The sequence below is a fragment of the Camelus ferus genome, chromosome 26 (assembly GCF_009834535.1).
Source record: "Camelus ferus isolate YT-003-E chromosome 26, BCGSAC_Cfer_1.0, whole genome shotgun sequence".
Classification (NCBI taxonomy): domain Eukaryota; kingdom Metazoa; phylum Chordata; class Mammalia; order Artiodactyla; family Camelidae; genus Camelus; species Camelus ferus.
In genome coordinates this window covers 4,146,930-4,170,863 of record NC_045721.1, presented here as the reverse complement: position 1 = coordinate 4,170,863, position 23,934 = coordinate 4,146,930, and the positions used below count along the sequence as shown (strand labels likewise).

At 46.7% G+C, this 23,934-nt stretch overlaps 1 protein-coding gene across 8 annotated transcripts in view; it reads left to right on the top strand.

The window, feature by feature from the left end:
• TACC1 (transforming acidic coiled-coil containing protein 1) overlaps positions 1-4,038 on the top strand; it is a 93,374-nt gene extending 89,336 nt beyond the window's left edge. For 4 of the 8 annotated variants that reach the window (XM_032468452.1, XM_032468456.1, XM_006183343.3 and 1 more), the window contains one exon: positions 470-4,038. In XM_032468452.1, the coding sequence (XP_032324343.1) occupies positions 470-538 (69 nt within the window). In that variant the 3' untranslated portion in view covers positions 539-4,038. The remainder of the gene's footprint in view (positions 1-469) is intronic. The other 4 variants (XM_032468459.1, XM_032468455.1, XM_032468454.1 and 1 more) reach the window with 1 other exon arrangement.
• The last annotated feature ends 19,896 nt before the right edge of the window (positions 4,039-23,934 follow it).

The window sequence follows — 23,934 nt, the reverse complement described above, 5'->3', positions numbered from 1 at the left end:
CTGTGTCTACTTATGCACTCAGGCCCATGGCATCCATTCAGCTAGTGCAGGGATTTTCATCATGGAGGCCCTGGCGTGGTCCCCAGGATGCTCAGACTCCAGAATCCCAGGTCCCTGGAGATGCTGATGGATTAAGTGATCCCCAGATACTTGTGTTTTTAACAAACACCCCCAAGATAATTCCTATGATAGCAAGAAAATTTGAGAACTAAGAGGTTCAAGGACAAACTTCAGAGGGCCGGTGATTACCCTCACTCCTCACTCAATTTAAGCGTAACTTTGTGAACACATAACTACTTTCCAGGGAAGAGGTATACAGCCTTCCTTTCTTCAGAGGGTTTCTGAGGTAGGAAAGTTAAGAAGCACTGAGTCGGGATGCCCAGCGAGAGCACAGCCAATCTTGGGATGATTCCGCTGTCCTTCTTTGTCTCAGGGCACCAACTGCATCCTCTCATCATCTGTCTTTCAGAACCAAGAAATCGAAGAACTGACGAAAATCTGTGACGAGCTGATTGCAAAGCTGGGAAAGACGGACTGAGTTTCCCCGGTTAGCTCAGCAGATCTGCATTTGGCTGCTTCTCTCTCGTGACCACAATTACCTTGCCTTATCCAGGAATAATTTCCCCCTTGCAGAGAAAAAAAAAAAAACAAAAAACACATTACAAAAGCACACACCTACTGCTGCCTGTCCTGCTTTGCTGCCAGTGCAACGGCCCCAGAGGAAACGCCGAGAAAGGAGTGGGACCAAACCCCGTCGAGAGGCTTGTCCAGACAGGCTGCGGAGCCCGGGCTACAATTTCTCCATCTTTAGTTCGTTTTAAAGTCATCTTTACTTTCCCACAGTGTGTTCCGTTTATGATTTTGTAGCTACTCTTTGGGGTCATCTCCTGCCCACCCCTTGTCTGATTTTTTAAAAATTTTACTTATTTCATCTTTTAAATGTTAAGTTTCAATAGTAGTGGTTTTATTCGAGGAGATAGTTTGAGCAGGTGAGCACCAGTTGTGTGCACGCTCACATACGCACACACACACACACACACGTATTTATATGTGCTCCTGGCTTTTTTCTCCCTGAAGCATAGTCAGATAAGAACTTCTCTACAGAAGAGCATGTTTCCCTAAATGTAAAACGCTATTTTGAAACAGAAGCCTTGCTCAGAATGCCAACTTCAGAATTGGGGGGTTCGAGGTTGTTGAAGATGTGAAGCCCCCAGACTCCACGTCTGGCTTGACTCAGAACCTCGGACTCAGGTGTCATGTGGGGGAGACTTGGCTGCAGTGTTCTTGCCCCGCGTCTGGACGCCCCTTAGCCTGGATGCTGGGGGACCCCTTGGGGTTAGTCCTCAGACTGAGAGTGTCTCCTTTCTGTGTGGCCCCTCACAGCTGGGGTGGCGTAGAGCCACCAGTCTCCTCTGCATCCTTCCTTGCTACAAAATCAGCATTTACCCTGTATTCTCTTTCTGTTGGAAGTATGCGAAGAAAATCTACTTGTGAAAGGTTTTATTTAATGAACCCCATTCGCAATTGTAAGGTGAAGCCATGGTCGGGTTTTTTTTGCAAGTGTGATGCATTGTTCTTCAGATTTTTTTTTCCTAAAGACAAAAAAATTCCTCTCAAACTCAAAATAGCAGAACGTTTAACAAAATGGGTAGGAAGAATCATGTGAACCACTCCAAAAATCAGCGCATTTTGAATATTTTTAAACCAAGGACAATTGGATACTGGAGAGGGGGAGTGCAGGGAGCAGACTGCCCCCCCTCCAAAAAAACCAACAACAAATTCCTCAAGCTGTTCCTGGACTCCATTCAGCGTGGCAGGCTATTCACCCCCAAGTAGAAGTTTCCTCTGTACCACCGTGAGTCCCCTCCCATCTGATAGGCAAAACCAAGTCCCGGCTGGGGTTTTGAAGCACTCTTTTATCTTAATCTGAACAGCCTGAGCATCTTCATGGTGACATGCACTCTCCTCAGTTCATGTAAGTTTTCAGACTTTTCTTGTCAACCTGTTGCATGATCCACCTTCAGCAGTGACTTGTGCCTCGTGGAGAATGTGTGTAGACCTTTAAAGGGTGACCCTTCCTTTAGCCGTGTACTCTTTACGTGGGTGCAGTCTTTAGCCCCAGGGAGGTCAGTGATGTCTTTTAAAGCCAGAAGTCACATTTTACTGATACGCATTTATCGTAATTGGTGCTTGGGCTGTATTTTAAAGCCTATCATCTTAACATTTTGTACAAAAAAAGACAACAACAGAAACGATCTTCTGTGTTTGGAGAAGTGACTTGACAATCACTGGGGCTCCGAAAGCCGTCGCTGTGCTGCTGTTAGGGTCCTCAGAGGAACAGGTGTCTCCAGTTGGGGTGACCCACAGCCCCTCCCACTCCTCCGCGCCTCCAGAAACTAACCCTGCGTTTTGCAGAAAGAAGCGTCACTAACCCTTGTTGGCGGCTGTGTTGCGGTGACACATCCGTGTTTACTTGTTTCACGTTGATCTGTTTGACACAGGAGAGGCTTTTAGTGGTCTCCGTTAGGAAGCCGCGGCCCTCTTTTCAGGCATCGCATGCCTAAAAGGAGAAGGTCGCTGTGTGTTAGGTAAGACAGAGGTGACGACAATCCTTCCCCAGCAGACTGGTGAGAAGAGACCCCTTAAAACCTAGACCTTCGTGAATGAAGTTGCCGCCCAAGGAAAACGCAAAGGCTCCTGTCAAGTAGTACTTGCCGCTGGCCTCTCAGCCGTGACTGTTGCAAGGAAACGGTCTTCCTTCCCACTTAATAGATGCATGTCCTCCAACAGGAGGAGCATGGTAGCTTTACAGCTGGCAAATCAAGAGAATACACTGGGTAGATGAAGTATGTTTGTTTATTTTTATTATTTTTTTAATAAGGGGGGAAAAGAGCTTTTAGTATTCCGGAGAGTAAAAATACAGCCCAGGGTTTTGCTTCAAAATATGGGCGGGCCCGATGCCCTGTGGGTTAGGAGTGACACAGCCTGGGACAAGCGTGGGGAGGACACGAGGGGGAGCCTGGCATGGACGGGGCTCGGGAACCCAGGGGTCCCGCTGAGGCTCTGGACCCACAGCTGGTTCTTAGCTTGTTGGCTTTGCTGAAGTGGAGGTAGATGGTCTTTATCTAAAAGTGTTGTAAGTGGAGGATCTCGTGTAAGACAGACTGAACTGTTTGTCACTCGGGTGGCTGGTCAGTCACAGACATCCCGAACTGTGCTTGCCTTAGAGAAGCTCCTAGAAGCCAGAGACACGCCCAAACCCTTTGTCTGTAAAACCGGTCTGGAAACGCTGAGGAGTCTGTTTGCTCACGTGGCTGCTGGCATCTTCAGACCCATCCAAATTAGGAAGTGCAGAAGGCACACGTTGCTGGAAATTTCCAAGGGTCTGGCAGCCTTCCGGGACGATGCGGAGTCCGAGGGAAGACGTTTGGAGGCCAGCTCAAGCTGAACCCTCTTTCCAGCCAGTTACCCTTCCTAACATCCCACACTTTCTGCAGCCCTCACACAGACACTCAGCTGTCTTTCAGACAGCCCTGAATTCGTGCGGACGAATTGCAGTCCGGGAGAGTAAACGGTCCCAAGTGTTCCTGGGCTGACTCAGGGCAGCCAGAGTGAAGCAGTCATCCTAATGGAAGGGAGCAGAGGACCCAAGGGCTGTAAAGCTCCAAGTGCAGTTGCCAGAGCTGGTGTGGTTTGTCTGTGTGCTCGAGCTGGGAACGATTCGGTGCCTGCTGTTTCAGTAGACTAAAAGCTCCCAAGCTCCCTCTCCTCCTTTTGGTTTTTCACTGCAGTTGGTAGGTGTGTCATGCACTGTCCACGACTTCTTTGTAGTTTGGTGACGACCAGGCAAGCTTGCTTTTGGCCTTGGGTGGTATCTTACACAAATGATTTCTTTAAAGTAATTGAACCTCTTGTTGGGAAGAGAGAAAACTAGGTGTTGAAGGATGAAGTGAGTCCGGCAAAGCATTTTTAAAGTAAAGCCGTATATATCCTGAAGACTTTGAAAGATAGCAGATTATTATTACTTGCTTATTAAAAGAATAAATATTGTCTGGGAATCCCAGAATTGTCAAGCCAAAGGTCTATAAAGTCACTTCCTTCAAAGATTTCAACAAGTATTTTAAGGAGACTTCTGTCCGAAAAAGTTTTGACTGGCCTCCAGATTCCAGTGATTTTAAGAAAGCAACTCATCACACAAACCTTGAGTCTCCCATGCAGTAAAGAGAGAGGAATGGATATAATAGACGCTTCTAAGGATCTCCTCTGGATGGCAGCGTTTCCAGTGGAGACTCCCTCCCCAGTGCTCAGAGCTAGCATTCTGGAGACTAAAGATTGCACTTTCTGTTGTTTTTCGTCCAAATGCAATCCCATTTCTGTGCCTCTTAGCATGCAGTTAGATTTGGACAAATAAGATTCCTAAGGAATGACTTTATTAACTATAATATGGTTACAGCTATTACATATACACACACACACACACAGGTTATAGTTTTACTCCGGAGACGGTGCATGCGACGCTGGCCTGTGGCAGTCTGTCTGCTGCTTTAACTCAGTTGGAGGAGGCCCGGCCTGGTGCTGAGGTGTGGCTTTGAACCATCCCTGTAGTGATTCTTCACTTCCGAAGGTTAAAGACGCCACGTTCTCCCCCTTCTGCCTTTCAGTGGTATCTGAAAAGTGCCCCCAAAGGCATTTCCCAGTCACATTGTTAACCAGTCAACTGTGTGAGTAGTTTTCTAGTGGTCATATAAAATGTGAGCTCCGGAACCAGCCCGCCGTCCAGACACAGGGCAGTCTGCAGGTGAGACAGGCTGCCTCAGCCTGGGCCCTTCTCACCCAGTGGGACAGGACGCGGGCATTTCTTTTACATCTCAGAGGTCACAGCAAACTTCTCCGTGTCGCTCTCAGCAAGTGTGTGTTCGCCAGTAGATTCCCCACGTGTACTCATGTGCCAACGAGTAAATGTTAATGACTTGCACATCTGCTTCCCCTGTGTCCCCACGGGTGCCACGAAGTGTGTAAGGAGCCTCGTCCAGAGGAACGTAACGCTGCACTGACTACTGCTCCCGGGATTGTGTCGCGTGGAATGAGCCTCTACATAAGTTTTATATGCACAAGTAATTGCCCTTTTATATGTCAGGTAAATATTTGTAAAAGTTATACTCACACAAATGAAATTATTATAATGATTACTAATATATTTTTTCCATGTTTCATTGCCTGAATAAAGACTGTTTACCACTGTTAGATGTGGCCGTGTGGATGATTCCCCTCCTTGCCCCCACTGCCCGCATTGTGTCATTTTATCCCTGAACATGAAAATTTACGACAGCCTCGCTTTTACAGGCTCCATGATTCAGTCTAAAAAAAAGAAAAGATGACATTTTGGCTACACTCATTCTGTGGGATTTCATGCCTTTGGTTGGGTGTGTAATTAAAAAAAACAAAACAAACTTTGGAATTCGGACCTTACCATATAAATTTCCATGCCTTTGCATCTGTGCAAACACAGTATTTAATTGGGTGCTTTTCGGTTTTGCTTACAGACTGCTTGTCTGCTCTGGTATATTTCAAGTCGTAAGAACCTAAGTCAGTCCACCACCCCCACCCCCAGCTTTCCAACTCTGAAGGACACAGGATCCGCCAGACTGTGTAAACATTGCAGCAAAGCCCGCAGAAAAGAGTTGATGTTTTATGTTTCTTCTAGGTTAATAACAGGAAAAATTTTCTCAGTACCAAGCAAGCCAGCTCTCCACTTAAAGGGGTAAGAGACTGGGCAGGAAATGTCGTGAGTTTTATTACAGGAAACGATCAATTAAGAGGCCAGTTAAGGCTCCATCCATGTGGCTTAGTGGGGGATCCACTAAGGAAAATCAGAGCAGGGTTGCTTTCTCTTTCCCGCATCGTAAGACACGCGGCAGCCTATTAAGTTCCTAAAAAGAATATTTCTCTCTAGTGTGCCCCTGAACCGTCCGGAGTAAGGATGTGGCAAACTTTTATTAAATTAATAAGTACATAATAAATTAGTGTAAATGAAGAGAAAATGCAGCAGGAAATAGAGTGCATTGTAGAAGTTAAGGATAAGTATTGCTTCATGAAATTTGTTTCAGATATAAATAAATGTGTGCTGGGTCACAACAAAAAATAGGATGCAAAAACTTGATCTAGTCAACAGAAGTGCTTTTACAAATGAAGAAACTGAGGCCCAGAAGGAGATGTGGGGCATCCACTTGTGCATTACTGACCATTGTTGCTGTCACTCAAAATGAGCAATGAAATTAATTGCCCCTTGGTCCTTTGGGAACTCTTTAAATCCAAGTTCTCCCAGCTTTGGATAGCAGTATAATTCTATCATTCTTAATGTTTGTAGGTAATTTAAGAATGAGTCAAAACCAAAGACTGTAGAATGAATGTTTTTTCTACATTCATTCATTCACTTACCAAATTTTTAACTGCATTTGCAGAGTTAAAGGGAAACATGCAAAAATTTCTCATGCTAGTTAAACAGAAATGTTTTGAAGTTTAACTGAAGCTTCATTTAAATATAAACCATATGCTAATTATAAAACTACTCTTTCCCAGAAACTATAAACATCAGTCAGCCAAGAAGGTGGCTGGCATGAGAATCCAGGCAGGTCTCTGATCTCAGATCTCATTCTTAAAGGCACTACATCCTGGGAATACTTTGGAATATGTTCTTCAGCAGGGACAGGGCCAAGGAGGAACTTTTTATTCACTGAATGAATTTTCTTGCTCTTTTCTCATCTCAAGTGGGAATATTCAGTGGATATCAGAGAAACTTGCATAATGACATCACCAAAGTTCAGTGGTGTTAAGAACATGAAACACAAAGATGCATAATTTGGGGGAGTGGGTATAGCAGGGTGGTAGAGCACATGCTTAGCATGTGCAAGGTCCTGGGTTCAATCCCCAGTCCCTCCGTTAAAAGAAAAGATGCATAATTCATGACTGTTGGGAAGGCAGGCGGCATCAGGGAAATCAGAGCTCCAGTTCCTTCTGCCATCCTCGTTCGCAGAAACAGTTTTGGCATAAAGGCTGAGACATGGTTTCTGGTCCTAGTTTTGGTCAGCTGCCTTGGACAGGCCCTTAACACCTTCATCTGAACTGGGAATGCTAGAAGATCCTTTTCTGTGATTAGAGATTTTACAATCTGTGAAGTGCTAACGGTAAGACCAAAGTCTCCCAGTGTTTCTTTCAAAACCATTCTGAAAAGGCCCGAGTTGTCCTGACGGTAGCGGACTTGCCACAGGATGATGGGTCTGCAGGGCTTTGTGCCACGAAGCCTGTGCCTACAGCATTTGGAGAGGTGAATGCCTGTCCACATCACCCAGGACGGGGAGAGGCCCGGGCCGCCAGCCCCAGACCAACATCCAAGGCCATGCTCTCATTTTCTCCGGCGACTGCAGCTCTGTGGACCTTGGTTTTGTCCTCAGGGTGAAGAAGCTGGGTCTGTCCTCTGAGGCCTTTGCCAAGAGTGAGTGTCATTGTTACCAGTCCCTCTCCGGATTCTTGGACAGCAATACCGCAAAAATGGATATCGCTTCCACAAGACTCTTAGGCAAGCAAACTTTTTGTTAAAGAGATGGTTTTTGCATAAAGGAGAAGGCAGCGGGGTGGGGAGTGCCAGCTCTCCGAGTAAAAGAGGCGAGTTGCTTTTATAACAAAAGGGAAGGTTTGTCCCATGATCACTGATAATTCCCAGAAACATCAGACTTCTTCGATCAGTAGCAGGGGATGCTCCGAGGTGGTTCTCAGGAGTAGGGGGTGCTTCTGTGAGGGGAACGGAGTGCCTGAGGACTTTCTGCAAAAAAGCACCAGAACAGATAAGGTTAAAATTTATGGTTGAGCTTCTGGTAACAGATAAAGTTAATCTTTTATTCCTGCGAGCCTGGTTTTTGTCTCTGGGACTCAGGCCCCCAGGACGTTTCTTCTTTAGCTTGCAAGGTCTTTTTTTGCCCAAGGCTGTTCCCGAGTCCTTTTCCAAAATGGCTGTGCTCTTGTCTTCCTGTCTCCGTTACAGCGGCCGCACCCCTGACTCCAGCCAACACAAGCGCAACATTTTCCCAGGAATCTGCCCACAGGCCTCGCAGTTCAGCTGCACGCCCTGTGAACACGGCCAGCCTGCGCTGTCTGCATTTCTAGACTAGGCTGACAAAATGTGTCGAGTCCTTAAGATGTGCAAACTCACAGTCACAAATAAGCAATTGCAAAACACCGTGTAGATCCCAAAAGGCATTTTTGTTCTAGACACCAAAAATGACAGCACACTTAGCTAATTTGGTGCATTCAGGCATAATCACAATATTTTTCTAAAACCCTGAGTCTGGACAGATCTGTCCAGCTTCGTGGTGGCGTGCCAAGATGAAAGCGATCTGTTTCAACCCCAGAACTGGCACTGACTGTAAGGTCTTCTGAAATTCTGATTTTTTTTTCCCCTGACACATTATTTTTTTTTCTTTCTCCCTCTTGGTTGATCTTTGTAATAACCCCAATTTTCGGGAAAAATAAGATGTCTAAAATATGATTTAATGTGTGTGGATGGTCACTAGGGGGCTCCACTCCCAAAGACTTGCAGTCAGTCTTGCCGGCCGTGGTTTTCAAACAGCAGGTCAAACCCCATTTATAGAGGCTGTGGATTAGAAGAGGCCAGAAAAAAAAGAGTGTTTGTATGAGTAAACAGTGAAAGAAAACATTGTTTTGTGGAACTTTTATTTCACTTACATGTGTATGTAAGTGTGTACTGGGTTGGAATTTTATTTCACTTACATGTGTGTGTAAGTGTGTACTGGGTTTTAAGTTGGGGGCTTGAAAAGTCCAAAAGAAAAAAAAAGTTTTAAAGTGGTTAAAAAGCCATTAACTTCAGGTTATGGGGGAGGAAGTTTGTTGAATCAGTCAAGGGTTTTATGAGAGTCAAAAATAACTTATGACGGCAATATCCATCTTTTAAAAGTAAGCTACAGAGTTAAAACACTCGGTAACCAGGCACCACGGTTTATAGTAACTTAAAGAAATCCAAACTTGAGAACAGGAGCACGAAGCTGCATTCTGAAAACGGGACAGAGTAAAAATTCCTTTCTAATGCTCAGTCAAGAGGGAGAGGAGAAGAGAGGAAGTTAGCAGGAGAGCGTATGGAGAATAAAATCCTGTGACCCGAAAACTGCTCTAAAAAATAAAGTGTGTTCAAAAAATAAAAGCAAAATTCTTCTTTACTAGCCCCCTTCCCACTTCGTGGCAGCAGAGAGGGAGCTACATGTTCAAAAGCCCCACTTCTGTTTTGTTACTGCTTTAAAAAAAAAATAATGAACCTGATTCACATCTGAAAAAAATGAAACCTTTGTTAGGAGCAAGAATTCTCCTCGATTATACTCAGTTCTCTTGGCACAGTTCAATTCAAAACGAGAAACGGTTCGTATCTGCAGTCACTGAGATCCCTCATGCAAATCCTAACGGAGACCAGGGTGATTGTTACCACCAAGGCATCCTTTTTCAGCTCAGTAGCCACAAGCGACCGGTCCACAGGCGGGAGATGAGTGAGTGACTCAGTCCCGAGGTGACCACATGTTTTCAGAAGTGCAATAAAGCTTGAAGTTGAATCCGAGAGATTGAATTAAGGAAATAAATGTAAGGAGAAAACAGAGAGGTTCACCGCAATGTCACGTGGATAGAAATCAGAGAATTTCAGGGGTCCGGGAGAATAATTGGTCAGTTGGAATATTTGTTGAAATAACCACAGGCTTCTCTAAATATCTTACAGCTATTTTGGAATCATTGCAGAAGTACAGGAAAGTGGATCCTATAAACTTTCCTTCTTTTGTGGCGAGCTCTCTGCCCCTACCCTTCCCTATTTCTTCTTCCACTCTTACTGTGTCCAAGACAGTGGGAGAATTTATTGAGTGTTTCCCATATGCCACGTCCCCCGTGGGTGCTGATGGAAGAATCATTTCTTGGTGATGATGGGAGAGGCTTTGCTCATTTCTTTCCAACAGTGCTGCCCCCTTCCTTCAAACATTATTGCAGTGTGTGGTCTGATGCAAGAAGGGACAAGGAAGGATCTGTGCTCACCACCCATCTTAGAAACAAGCATCACTGTGGCTTGTCACCAAGTGGTGGAGTTGTGGGCTATCTTGTTCCCAGGAAGAGAAATTACCTTAAATCTTTTTAAAGCTGCAAATCAACAGGTGATCATTTGTCTTAGATCAAAGAAAGGCCCCTCCCTTTTCCTCTCTGCATCTTCTATGCAAAGGGCCTGAGTCAAGTTGAAGAAGAGAGCTTGGTTGAAGGCTCAGCCAGCACAATGGGGCTGTGGATAGTCCCTGAGATGCCTGATCCTCTTTCCTCACTGGTAAATTGCCAGAAGTTGGGACTCGCTCTGTGAGTCTGTTCTTTCTGAAACCGCGTACGTGTTTAGGCATTCTGTCATGTTCCATGGATCTTTAAAACTTGAGCTCTTTTCCAGTTTCTGTTCAGGCTTCCTTCATTTTCCAGAGAGGTTCTCCTGCTATAGCAGTTTTCCGAATTTGTTTGGTCACAGTCCTGCACTGAGAACTGCTGCTCTTTATAGGATTCCTGTTTGAAAGTTCACCCTCCAAATTAACTTTTGCCTGAGCCCTAAAAGAAATCAGTAGCACAAAAAAGAGAGAGAGAGAGAGAGAGAGACGGAATCATGAACCCCTAAGCAAAAATACAGCCAGCCATGTCTTTGTGTGGGGCCGTGTGATCTTCAGGGAGGAGCGGGTTCCCTTGCTGGAGGCAAATGCTTTTGTGTGTCTGGGAGACAGTCCGGGGGAGGGGGAGGGAGGCGTCAGTGCCAGGAGGCGAAGCCGGCAGCATCTGGAGGTCCCAGCTGGGTCCTTTTCAACTCCGTAGGTGGATCAAATTCTGGGCCTCTGTGCTTTTGGATACTGATGTGCTAGTTTCCTGACTCTGGAAAATTCCTATCTCTGGTCTATGAAATTGCCCAGTCCGACAGTTTTTCTAGCTTATCTGGGAGGAGATATCTTGTAATGTGATTCTGGTCACATTTTCTGATCAGCATGTACTTTCTCCTTAGACGAATTTATCATTCTGTTTTATTTATGATTTAAAATTCTATTTTATTTAAAATTCTGTTTTGTTTTCAATTCTATTTTATTTACTATTATTTATTATTTTAAAAGGATCTAAGGCAGTTTCCAGGACGCTATAAAATCATCAGCGTCACTTAAGATTTCAGTTAAGAGTGATGATGGCGGAGCATTTGCTTGATGCAGTTAGGACTCGTGGCTCCCACCCCAGCCACACGACAGGCTGAGCCAAGCCCGCTAAACTCCTGTCATCCCAGATTGAATCTTTCTGAACTGACTCTGCAAGTTACTCTCCTAAAACGTCTCCCTTTTGCCTTTATCCAAGTGTTAGTTAATTCCACAAACATGTGAACATCAATTACTCGAAAAGGACTAGATTAAAGGTTATATGAAGAAGACATAATTCTGGCCTTTGACAGACCCAGGATCTGATTCAGGGCTCAGTAAACCATGGCCTGGGGCCAAATCGAGCCTACTGCCTGTTTATCGACAGCCCTCAAGCTAAGAATGGCTTTTACATTTTTAAATGGTTGAAAAAAATCAAAGGCAGAATAATATTTCATGTCGTATGAAAATTATATTAAATTCAAATTTCAGAGTCTATCAAGTTTCATTGTAACACAGCCCCACCCATTCGTGTATGTAACGTCTGTGGTGCTTCTCCATCCCCACAGAATCAAGCAGTTGGATGGAGACCTTTTGACTCACAAAGTCTACATTAGTAACTACCTGGTCCTTTACAAAAACTAATTTGCCAACCTGTGTTATACGATTCAGGTCATCTATTGAGGGTCTACCGTGTTCTTTCTTGGCTCTTGGTTCTACTGGGCTCTGGGCTGCAAAGTTCCTATCCTAACGGCCCCTGCACACTAGAGGGAGATGGACATTAATAATTAGATCCTAGGGTACTGAGGACTGTAATCTAGAAAATAACAGTAATCACAAACCCCTGGTGCTTCTACATGCCAAGCACCACTCTGAGGATTGTACATGCGTGAACCCCCTTCATTTTCACAATAACCCCATGAAGTGGTTTTTTATTTTCCCCCATCTGGAATAAGTCTTTTTTTTTTTAATTTTTACCTTATGAAGTGTTGAAATAATTTTTAGAAAAGGGCATAACCATGCTTTCTATACAGATGTAAAAAATGAACACATGTCAAAGATTTTATTAAACTCATTAATGAATGAGGGGACCAGTAAAATGAGTGATGCCAAGGAGAACTCAAAGAGCCTAGACAGATTGAGAGAATAAGGAATTCTGAAATAAACTTATGAATAGGTACAGACGAAGTGTGGCCGCAAGGCAATAATCAGTTGCGTCCTCTCTGACACAGACACACGTCCAGGGACAAGGATCGTTTCCACTAGCATCGGTTTCTACGATTTACAGAGTTGAAAGGAACTTGAAGGTGAGAGTGAAGAGAACAGAGATGGGGCAGCTGATCTGAGTCCTCACCAAGCTTTTTTTTTCCTGCCTATTTCAGTCTTTCACAATCTTTTTCTGGCGGAAGTCAGTACTAGTGTGTGTCCATAAAATTTATGTTTTATGCACTGAAGATCTTCTTCATACAGTTAGCAGTTGGAGGGACCCCTGAATTAGGAAGCCCACTGAAGTGTGGGTCCTTGTCCCCCTGGCTGGGAAAGAATTCACACAGCAGAGGCAGAGGGACCAAATGAACAGCCGCTTTACTGCTCCGAAGGGGAAATGGAAGGAAAGCGCTTGAGCGGAGAGAAGGGAAGAAAAGCTCTCGAGGGAGCGGAGAGCCGTCAGCCAGGGTGGCCGGAAGAGACAGCTCCTGCCCCAGTCGGGCCAAGGGGTCTTTGGTTAGAAGGCTCTGCCATCATTGCCTTCATTTCAGGTGGTGGTGTCATTATTTTCTGCTACGGGCTCTTCCCCGCTCAGAGCTCAGCCCTGAAACAAAAAGCAATTAGCAGAAACTTCGGAGGAACAAAGGAAGACATACTGGGGTACATCCTTCGATTTGTAAGGAGCCAGCTGTGCGGTAAGAGAAATGTCCTGCCTTTTCATTAGCTGGGGACTTCCTTTCCCTCGGACATCAGCCAGGGGGACCTCTGCTGGCCTGTGGCAGAGCCAGAGTGAGAGTCCAGAGGGGCTGGCTCAGGGTCCGTGCTCTGCACGGGTGAAGAACGAGGCTCTCATACCATGTGCTCCCTCAGGCAGAACACCTGATTTGCACAGTCCCCGCAGGGCATGCCCTTCTCTCCCATTAGAAAGATGACTTTACGCCTGGCTTAGTTATCACCGAGGGTTCTCCCTGACACTTGATGATGCTTCTGGCAGGACTCACTCGAATCTCCGGCCCCTGGTTAATGGAAAGCCCAGTGCCCTCCCCAGATCACTGAGAATTCCACACTGGCTTCCCTGCTTATGGTGAACTTGGAGCCAGCTTCCTTCCTCCAGTGAATTCTTGTTCTTCACTCTGGATCCGATGGCTGTTCCTAAGTCCCTATACCTGCAGTGACTGAAATGTGTACTTAGCATCTTTTTAAAGACGTCTTCACCAAAGTAGTAGTAGTAATAATATAATAATAATAATGTAAACCCTGTGGCTGTAGAATGACTGCAGAACAGGTAAACATCCCAGGAATGCAACCACTCAACTTTGAGCATTAGACAGGGCTGGTAATACCTAGTACCTCCTGAGTGCTTGTGTGCTAGGTACTACCTATACAGCTGTATGCACAGTAAACTCCTCCACAGGTAACACATGGAGTCCACGTGTTCAGTCCCCCAAAACGCAGATTGGTTAATGAAATGACCAGAGGTGAGCTTGTTCCACTTGCAGGCCAGGCGTTCCAGAGGTCCAGCTGTGTGCTGTAATTCCATCCTATGGTTCGGCCCCATCCCCCGAGTGGTGACTGACCACTCTGGCTTAACCATCCATAGCGTCAGTCTCCCATCCTGGGGTTAGCCGGCCTTCCAGGATGGTAGCCCCAACTTCAGGAACCTCCTAGTTAGATGGTGCCAAGGAGACGGGCAGGGAGATCACGGGGCATGAAAGCACCCTCTGTCTTCTGAGGCTGTGCCGCCCCCTCCCACAGTCCTCCCCTCCCCCCAGAGGAAGTGAGACCCTGAGCCCAGCACAGCCACACTGCTGTGAACTGTCACTTAAAAATGGTTATAAGAGGAAATTTTAAGTTACATATATTTTACCACAATTAAAAAAAAAAGAAAGAAACTTAGCCCAACTCTGGATAAGGATGGGAGTTGGGCAGAGGAGGGGAGCCAAGTACCAATTCTCTTCTAACTAAATTTGCTTTATCACAAAGTGCATCATGACAGGCTTCATAGCTGGAAGCCTAGGTAGGTGACCAAACTCTGGGGTCTCCGTTTCCAATTGCATCGCACAGACCCCACTACCATTCCACCTCTTGGTTGAACTATTTCCAACAACAATAATAAACAAAAAAACCCCAACAAGGTCTTACTGTATAGAACAGGGAACTGTATTTAATATCTTGTAATAACCTGTAATGAAAATATATATATATATAAAACTAAATCACAATGCTGTACACCAGAAACTAACAGAACATTGTGAAACAACTATACTTCAATTAAAAAAAATTTTTTTAGCTTTTAGAAAAATAACAAACAAAAAAACCACATTTCTTCCTCTTTATTATGCACAACAGTTCAATAATTCCTCCCCTGGGTCTGTCTTTTTAGGCTCTGTCCCATCTTTTAAAACCTAAATGTCCCTTCAAGGTACTTTTCTAAACAAAAACAGTTCCCTCCTTCAGAGGAATTCCTGCAGAGGACTTTAAAATGTTTTTTCAGTATTGAAAGGTGACCTTGAATCCACTCTGAATTTTCTAAACATCACTTTCAAATTTTAGTGCTCTAAGTATTCATTTGGAATAGAAGCCTGACAGTGTCACGCACCCCCCCACGCCCTCCCCCCAGTGGTTGAGAAGCACTGCTTTAATCTCCCAATTCTGCACATGTGTCACATTACAGATCGACCTCAGGGCTCAGAAGGACTGTTTATGAGCTTGTCTCCTCACAGCTGGAGCTCCTGACAAATGCTTGGATGCAGCCAGCTGAGAAGAGGCGTCTCTCCTGAGCCTCCTTCCCGGGACTTGGTACCACAGAACTGCTCTGGGATTGGCCCAGGACGCGTCTCTCCACTGCCCTCCGCAGCCCTGGCTGATGACCTCTGGCAGAAAATTTTGGCCAAGTTGTGATTTGATAGGGAACAAAACCCAGGAGGAGCCATGACTCAGCCCCACGGCCAAAAACCTAGAATGGAATGCTTTGTCTCCTCAAGTTATCTCGTCAACCTTCCTGCCTTTTTTTTTTTTTTTTCCCCTCTCTTTGCAAAAGTGAGACCCTGAAAGGCCACAGCTGCTGTTGAACCTCCAGGGACCACCTCAGTTAATTCCTCAAATTAGGGCCTCTGATTTTAACAGTGCAGCGAAGATCCAAAGCTCAGAAAACCAAGAAAGAAAATTGGCATTGATGAGTCCCCATTCACTGGACTGCAAAAATCCACAGCCTCGCGAGGAAGAGTGTTTAAGTCAGAACCGGGCTGAGCAACTTCAGATGCTGGAGGGGTGATAGACGAAAATGACGAATCAAAACCTCCCCTTCATGTAACTTACTGATGAGAGAAATCTCACTTTCTGCTGATCAGAAAATGTCATTGCCAAAACAAAAACAAAATCGAAAACAAAAACAAAAAAACAAAAAAAGAAAAGAAGATGTCATTGACAGAGGGCAGGACCCTGGGAGATGGTCTCGTCCCAACTCCCTTATTTGGCAGATGTGAGACATGGGGACCTGCCGGGGCCACAAAGTCGTTTTGTGGCCGTGATGGGATTGTTACTTATGTCTTCTTTCCACTCAACCAGTTTACCTTTAGAAGAAAAATTTCAAATGTCTCTAAGTTTTAAGGAGGAGAGGTGCTTGCTATTGTGATAGTTATGTTGTAGTCTACACGAATGGCGCCCCCTGGAGTTGTGACCTGTCCCAGTTGTGACTGTTCATGGTGCCCTGATGAGAGTTTTATAACTGAGAGTCGGGTGGGGATGGCTCAGTGGTAGAGCGCATGCCTAGCATGCATGAAGTCCTGGGTTCAATCCCTAGTACCTCCATCAAAAAATAAATGGAAATAGTTTAAAAAAAAAAAAAAGAGGTATACTCTGTTTAGGAAAATTGCAGCAAATTAGACAAAACTCTCAATGGCAATCTTGGAAGAAGAGGTGTTACCCTCATGGGCCTGTTACAGAGAGGTCAAGTTTGGGGCTGAAGGGCAGGGTGTGACTTGCCTGCTTTTCTGGTTGTGACTGGCAGCCTCCTGCAGTCTCATAGTTAGAAAGCTGCTTCCCTTTGCTGGGTCGTGGGTGGGGTGGTCCCCCGCCCGTCTCTTCTCACCCTGTCTGTGGGTCCTGGGCCCCTTTTCAGGGCAGCCCTGCCCCCCCCTGACCCCTGCGTGGAGCCGAGACCACCCCTTCCTGACCTTCGCTGCCCTCACTCCTCAGGTGGGCCCAGCTTTGGCTGTGGCCCAGGGGACATAACCTTGAGAAGTGGAAATTCCAGAAAGTTGGGGGAAATATCTTCACCGAGAGTAGAATGAGTTTGAATTTGAGAAATGGGGAAGTGGGTGAGTAAGAGCGAGTTGAGCTGCGGGGAAATAAAGGGAACAGAAGAGGAATCAGTCTGACTTGACCCTTGAGGGAAGCTGCCTTAAAAATGTGAAAATACTTTGCAGAGGAATGTGGACACGAAAACTAAACTAAAGAAAAAACAACTTACACACCAGCATCTAAATGTCACTTGTTCCCAGAGGCAATGAGCTCAGAAGCTACAAGGAGAGGGGAGCCTCTCCAACTATTAAATGTATTTTTTTAAGGCTCTTTTGGGTTATTTGGTTCCAGGAAGAACATGGGCGCGTATCCCCGGAGAGGTGTCTGTGCAGAGGCTCGGGGAAGGGCTGAGATGCTGAGTGTTCAGATTGGGGGTGGCTGGTGCCCAGAGCAGAGAGGTCAACCAGAAATAGTCTGCCACTGGTGGTTTCAGCCAATAAATTCAGCCAGATTTTGAGATCAAACGTTTGGAGCTTGAGAAACTCCCTCCGGGGCAGCTTTTGTTTATCATACTTTTCTGGCCCTCGGAGTTCACAGAGGGTGATCGCACAGAGAGATCTTACAAAGGAGGTCCAAGTTTACCAAGGCACAATCTTAGGAATGGAAAACAGCTCCAAGGTTGGTTCAAAAGGGTCACACAGAAACCGAAGTGGGCCTTCTTCATAAGGACCTCCCGAACAGGGAAAAAAGCTGAAAATCCAACTGCCAGTGCAGGCAGCTAGCTGGGCCCCCGAGGGGAGAGAGGAACCAGGCTTCCTGATTCCCAGTCTTGTTCTTTTGTTATCAGCTTGATCCTACAGCATAGAAGTCAGCCTTGTAAGTATAAAAGTAAATTCAAAAATGAAGTTGTGGTGGGGAAGATACAGCTCAAGTGGTAGAGCGTGTGCTTAGCATTCACAAGGTCCTGGGTTCAATCCCCAATGCCTCCATTAAATTAAAAAAAAAAGTGAGGTTGATTTATTTTATTTTATTTTAATTTTAACCTTTTTTTATTGAATTATAGTCATTTTACAATGTGTCAAATTCCAGTGTAGAGCACAATTTTTCAGTTATACATGAACATATATATTCATTGTCACATTTTTTTTCACTGTGAGCTACCACAAGATCTTGTATATATTTTCCTGTGCTATACAGTATAATCTTGTTTGTCTATTCAACATATGCCTGTCAGTATCTACAAATTTTGAACTCCCAGTCTGTCCCTTCCCTACCCTCACCCTTGGCAACCACAAGTTTGTATTCTATGTCTATGAGTCAGTTTCTGTTTTGTATTTATGTTTGTTTGTTTGTTTGTTTTTTAGATTCCACACATGAGCCATCTCAATATGGTATTTTTCTTTCTCTTTCTGGCTTACTTCACTTAGAATGACATTCTCCAGAAACATCCACGTTGCTACAAATGGTGTTATGTTGTCGGTTTTTAGGGCTGAATAGTATTCCGTTGTATACATATACCACTTCTTCTTTATCCTGTCATCTGTTGATGGACATTTAGGCTGTTTCTATGTCTTGGCTAGAGGTTGATTTATATACTAAATACAGAGACACCTAGTGTCCCCAGGCACTGCACAGAATCCAGACCTCGAAGCAACTTGTCACAATCCAAGGACATCCAGTCAAAAGGGGATCAGGAAGATGCTACCACCCAGCCTGAGAGAAGGCGGACTCACCAGGCTGGGGGCTGGGGGCCTGGGGGGCTGGGGGCCTGGGGGAGGCCACTCTTACCCCTGCTGCAATTTCAGGAGGCTGCTTCCCCTTTTGCAAAACCTCCGACTTCCTCCCTCCTCTGTAGGCCAAGGCCTAATGTTCTACCTCTAGAGCTTCGTTGGTTTGCCTCTGAACGCACCTCTGTCCCCTTGCTTTGGGTTAACAAAGGCTGGAGGAGTCAGTGTTACCGCAGGTGACTTCAAGGTAATACTGGGGATTCCACCCCTCTCCATTCCCTCCCTTCATCTTTACCTGCAGATCCACTCCCCTCCCCACCTCCTGCTGGTTTTGTTGGATTTTTTTCTCCCCTTTCCACTGTTTTATATCAAAAAGTCTCCAAGGTCATTACAGTGTGTGGTCGACTACTGCTGAGTCTTCAGCAATTTCCATTCATTCAATGAACCCTTCATCAAGTGCCTTCTGCGAATCCAGGCTCAGTATTAGGGAGTCAAGGCCAGTCCTGGTCCCTCCATGGCCTGGGGGGGTGGGTCAGAGAGGAAAACACTAGGGAGGGCTCGCAGGGAGGGTCCGGTGCCCAGGGGAGGGGAGGGGTGTACGTGGGAGGCTGGCTCTGCCTGGAGATCCAGCAAGGGTTACCCTGCGGGTAGGACGCAGGTGAGAGGTGACCAGAAAGTTGACTTTGAACCCAGGGGAAAGCGTGGCTAGGAGCACCTGGCCACAGCTCTGGGGCTCCAAGGAGGTTGTAATACTGAGCAGTCAACCATCCCTAGGAACCTGGGCCTCCTTGGGTTTGTCCCACGGAGGTGGGGGGAGCAGTCCCTGGGTGCCCTGACCTGAGAACTCTGGGCCCCCCCCAATGCCATCATCTGTCTCCCAGAGAGGCTGCTGAGGATTTGGGAACGGCTGCATTCACAGACAACCCCAAGGAGAGGAAAAGGCCGGTTCTATAAATAAATGCGCGGCTCCTGGGTGATGCCCTGTCCTCCCACTCCCACCCCCATCACCTTGTGACTGGCAGAGCAGAGCAGCTCAAGCCAGGGATCAGTGTGAGCACAAGGTCACGGTAGATACCCGGGTCCATAAATACTCCTGGAGAGCTTTAGTCTTTGGACAGGAGCCGGGAGGGGGAAGACCAAGGGAGGAGAGAGAGAGAGCTGGACACCGGCCGGGGCTAGCTTGAAATGCTACAGTAAAAACAACGAAAAAGAAAGGAGCCTGGCTTTCCTCCAGAATGTGGAAATCTAGAGAGAGTGTGCAGAAGGGAAGGGGAAGGGGCGATTCCCACAAAAGTGCTCTTGTTTTTAGGGTGGCGAGCCTGAACCTGAGAACACAGATCTGGCCCCCAAACGTTGTAGAAAGACCCAAGAGCTGGTTCCACCAGAAATTGCAGACTCTCTCGTAATACAGTCAGCATCAGAACGGCTGAAAGTTCACAGAAAATGAATTTTTGGCCCTTCCGCAGGGGAGAAGCTCAGAGAAGCAGGAAGAGAGGGCAGGGCTCCTGGGCCGATAAGGCAGGGGAAGAGGCTGGGTCTGGTCTCCTTGGATACGCAGACCAGAGGAGATCACTTGGAGGGGCTTTTCTGTGGGTTCTGAGGACCCTCGGGACCTCTGGGTTTGCACACTCTGGGTGGTGCAGGTGGACGGAAACGGTGGAGAAACATGATGGAGGTGGGGGAGAGCTCTGGGTAGGAGCAAGTTGCCCAAGAGGACGGCACCTAAATAACGACAGCCAGGATGCACTGCTGACGGTGCTGCAGAGCTGATATTCTGCTGTTTCACCAGATGTGGCGCTGGGGCAGGGGGCGGGGGGCGTGGCGTTCAGCGTCTCTGTCAGCAGCAGAGACAATGTCCTGAGCAGCTTGGATGAATCCTCTGGTGCACATGCATACTCCCAATGTTAAATATGGGAGATGGGGGTGGGGAGCTGGATTTGGGGTCTGTAATTTGGGGACCCAGTGTGTCTAATTCTGTTTTCAATGATGGAGTTTTTTGGTACCCTTTTGAGTGAAACTTTGTGTGACTTACTTAAACACAGACCGCCACTAAACTTCTGCTGTTAGAAGGCAAAGACCTAAGTTACTTAGGGTGATGTACTTCATGCAAGCAGCTAATCAACAACAAATTAGCTAACTGGGACACGGTCACACGTTATGAGCATCAAATGCTGTTAACATCTTTGTCTTCCTCTTAAAACCAAGGTCCAGGTCGTAGTTCCAGAGTGAGTTTGTGTTTCCAGCTGATGTTCGGAGGAAAGACTTGGAACACTGCCCGCCTTCCCACACCTCCCTGGGAGCCTGTGTTGGAGACAGAGCATGGCGCTGGAGCCACGACAGATGTGACCCTGTGCCACCTCATATCCACAGAGAGGAGCCATGGAATTAAATTCCTCCTTTGCCTTTGAGGACCTGGGTTCTGCCTCTGCAGAAAATAAAGATTAAGGAAGATGATGACTGAGCAAATGGGGATACAAGAAACTCTCTTAAGAGGGTCAGAGGTTAAAAGCTAGCTAACAAAAGCCTTAAGGGACTTTTCTTGTGCACTTGGAGCTGAGTGACCATGGGATCTATATTAGGTGATATTTAATCAATATGAAACATCTTGCTGGGATCTAAAAAGCTGAAACTCAATATATCCATCAAGTAACAGATATATTTAGTATGTGTTTGTTACGTGCAGTCAATGAACTCCATGGGGCACTGCTCTGAAGACACTGTGTCATGTATCAAATTAGATTGGTGAGTCAAGAGATAAACATATGGAAAGTGAAAAAAGAAGAAGGAGAGGCAGAGGAAGAGGAAGAAGAGGAGAAGGAGAAGAAAAGGAGAAGTCAACCGCAATTTTGTACCATTAAGTGAGGAGCTACGCGGACTTAAACTTGACCCAGAAGCTGCACATGGCTTTCTGCTTGAGACCAAGTGAAATCACCACAGTCAGGATTTATGGAAGGATGAGTCATCATAATTTGTAGTTTGATTTTAAGTTTTCAAGGCTTTCTTCAGAAATTGGTCCTGATTTCATCGCATCCCAGCACCGGCCAGCCACCCTCCCCTAAGCATGGCTCCATGCGAGGCGGTGCCAGCAGTGATGTCTCCCTGGCAAAGCCTCTGGGTGTCTTGCTGTAGCTGTCTGGAGAGCAGGAGAATTTATGATCATTGGTCTTCACAAGGGGCACATTTGCCTTTGGGGTCCCATCATGACTTTTTTCAGTGAGAACCTGCAAAAGAGTCATCAGCGACAAGAGTTCTCTTGACCCTCTGTCAGCAGCGTGCACGGATGGTGCGCCCCCGTGTGTAGTTTCCAGGGCTCAGCACACGTGACCGTCTCCCTGTGCCTCCAGGTCAGTCTCGCCTCCCCTTCTTCTGAGATGCAGCTGCTGAAAAAAAGGCAGAATCCGTTTCAAATGCATTTCTCAGTACGTGGCATGCACTTTGAATAAGCAGCAGAGAAGCTGCTCCAAGCGCTCGGCAGGGTCTTTCCTGATTCTCCGGGGGTTTGTCCTCACTTGTGGTCCGGCCCATAAGCAGACCCAAGCTGGTAGAAGCCACATATTGACCTTCAGCATCAAGGTCAAGAGACCCTGAAAAGAAAAAATCGACAGCTGTTACCGCCTGTATAACACGCCACCCAGCACTTGATTATATAGTCCTGGGTTATAGTCTAATTCTGTCCCACAGATCAGCGTGTCAATTGACAAATATCAGCTGAGTGTCTTCGCCAGATAACATCGTGATCTCCCTTCCCCAAACAGAGGGAACAGGTTACGTACTTCCTCATTCTCCCCGGCCTGCACTCCACAGTGCTAGACACTCAGCAGGAAATTATGAAGGGACAAGTTCGGTCTCCAAGTATGCTGTGCCAGCCAGCTACCAGGTCCCCACTGCCATCTGTCGGTGGGAGGAGCACTGCCCAGGGGATGATGCGGACACTGCAGAAGGCAGAGAGGTGCCTGAAAGCAAACAGGCTTCAAATCCGTGCCCCACAAATACTGTTACCTGGTCAAACCCTTACCCAAACTCATCCTTACCAGTGAGGACTGATGGATTGAACCCAGGACCTTGTGCATGCTCAGCACGCGCTCTACCACTGAGCTATCCCCTCCCCCCACCCCGTGGGGTTTTTACTTTCTCAGATGTCAGGGCTAAGGGGGCACCAACTGCTCTGTAGCCCCTAAATCTTAACATTCTCTTTTTCCTAACCTGGGGGCTTCCTTCTCTCAGAGCAGCTTTCTTCACCCACCATGCGTAATCTGACACCCAGCTTTGATGCACAGAAGAAGAGGACCTGGATTGTTTTTATTCAGCTCTAATTTGAAATATCCCAAATAAGTTGACCAATGGGCCAGACTTGGGTCACAGCCTCATCCCTGGATGGATGCACTGAGCCCAGTAGGTGGGACATGGTGATGGGTTTGGATTAAAACAGGGATCCATTGACCCTATGACCAGATGACGGTATGAGGGAGGCAGCGTTCAGGGAGAACAGAGAGATGACAACCCCTCCCCTGCGCCCCGGGCTTTGGAACCCGAGTTGCAAGTTGTGGAGAGAGGAAGAGGATTTCTCAGGAGAGCGGAGGTGTGGGGAGGGGACCTTCTCCCAAGCCGCGGTGTGTGGGCGAGTGTCCTGGGCGGACGAAGCACTGGAGCCAGTCCTCCATCACGGGTCCCCTCACAGCTGCTTTCCAGGTCTGCCTTCCTCCCACCCAAGCCCTCCCAGCCCTCACACCAGATGCTCATTGGCTTTTTGCCCCACAGAGGTACCAGCGATCCTCTTCAGAAATCAGTGACTGATGGAAATCACACTGTTACCATCTTCTGGAATCACTGAGCTTTGCATTGGGCACAGACTGCAGACCAAGTCCTCTCTCAGCCAAAGTCCCCTGAAGTGATATGGGCAGAGGTGCCCTTTTCTTCATGAATTACTCCACCTGCAGTTTACTTGTACTTTATTTTACTTCCCTTTCCATGTCTGTTACCCAGCCCGGCCCTCTACCAGCTGGTGTGACAATTATTCTTCCTTCCTCTGGATTGAACAAAGGCTTTCTCTCCCCGCCCGCGCTGCCCCCAGCAGCCCTCACAAGGTGTCCAACTCTTTGTTAACAGTCATGACTCCTGCCATCTTGGCCCAAGAAGGGCCATCAGCTGGTCCGATCCTTTTATCTCACCGGGGAGAAAAGGAAGCTAAACAATTATATCTGAGCTTTTTCCAAGGCCACCCAGGACAGCAGCGGCACGGGACAGCTGAAGTCTTGGTGTTGTCTGGTTCCGAACCCAGCAATGTCTCCAGGACTGGACAAAACACCAGCAAAAACTAGAAATGGGGTGGTACACAGAGAATCACTCAAGCAGTTCCTCAGGTCCTGTGACCAAAATCCCCCACTGTCATCCTGCTTTTTTTATTCTCGTTTAAAATAAATCTGTCCCCCTTAGGGACATGTCACCGCAGGACCTCTTACCAAGACAGGGCGGGCCTCCCGTGGCTTGTTCAGAAGAGAGTTATCAAGCGACTCTCATGCCAAGTGGGGGATGCAAGAAAAACAAAAACAAAAAAACCCCAAGCAACCAAACAA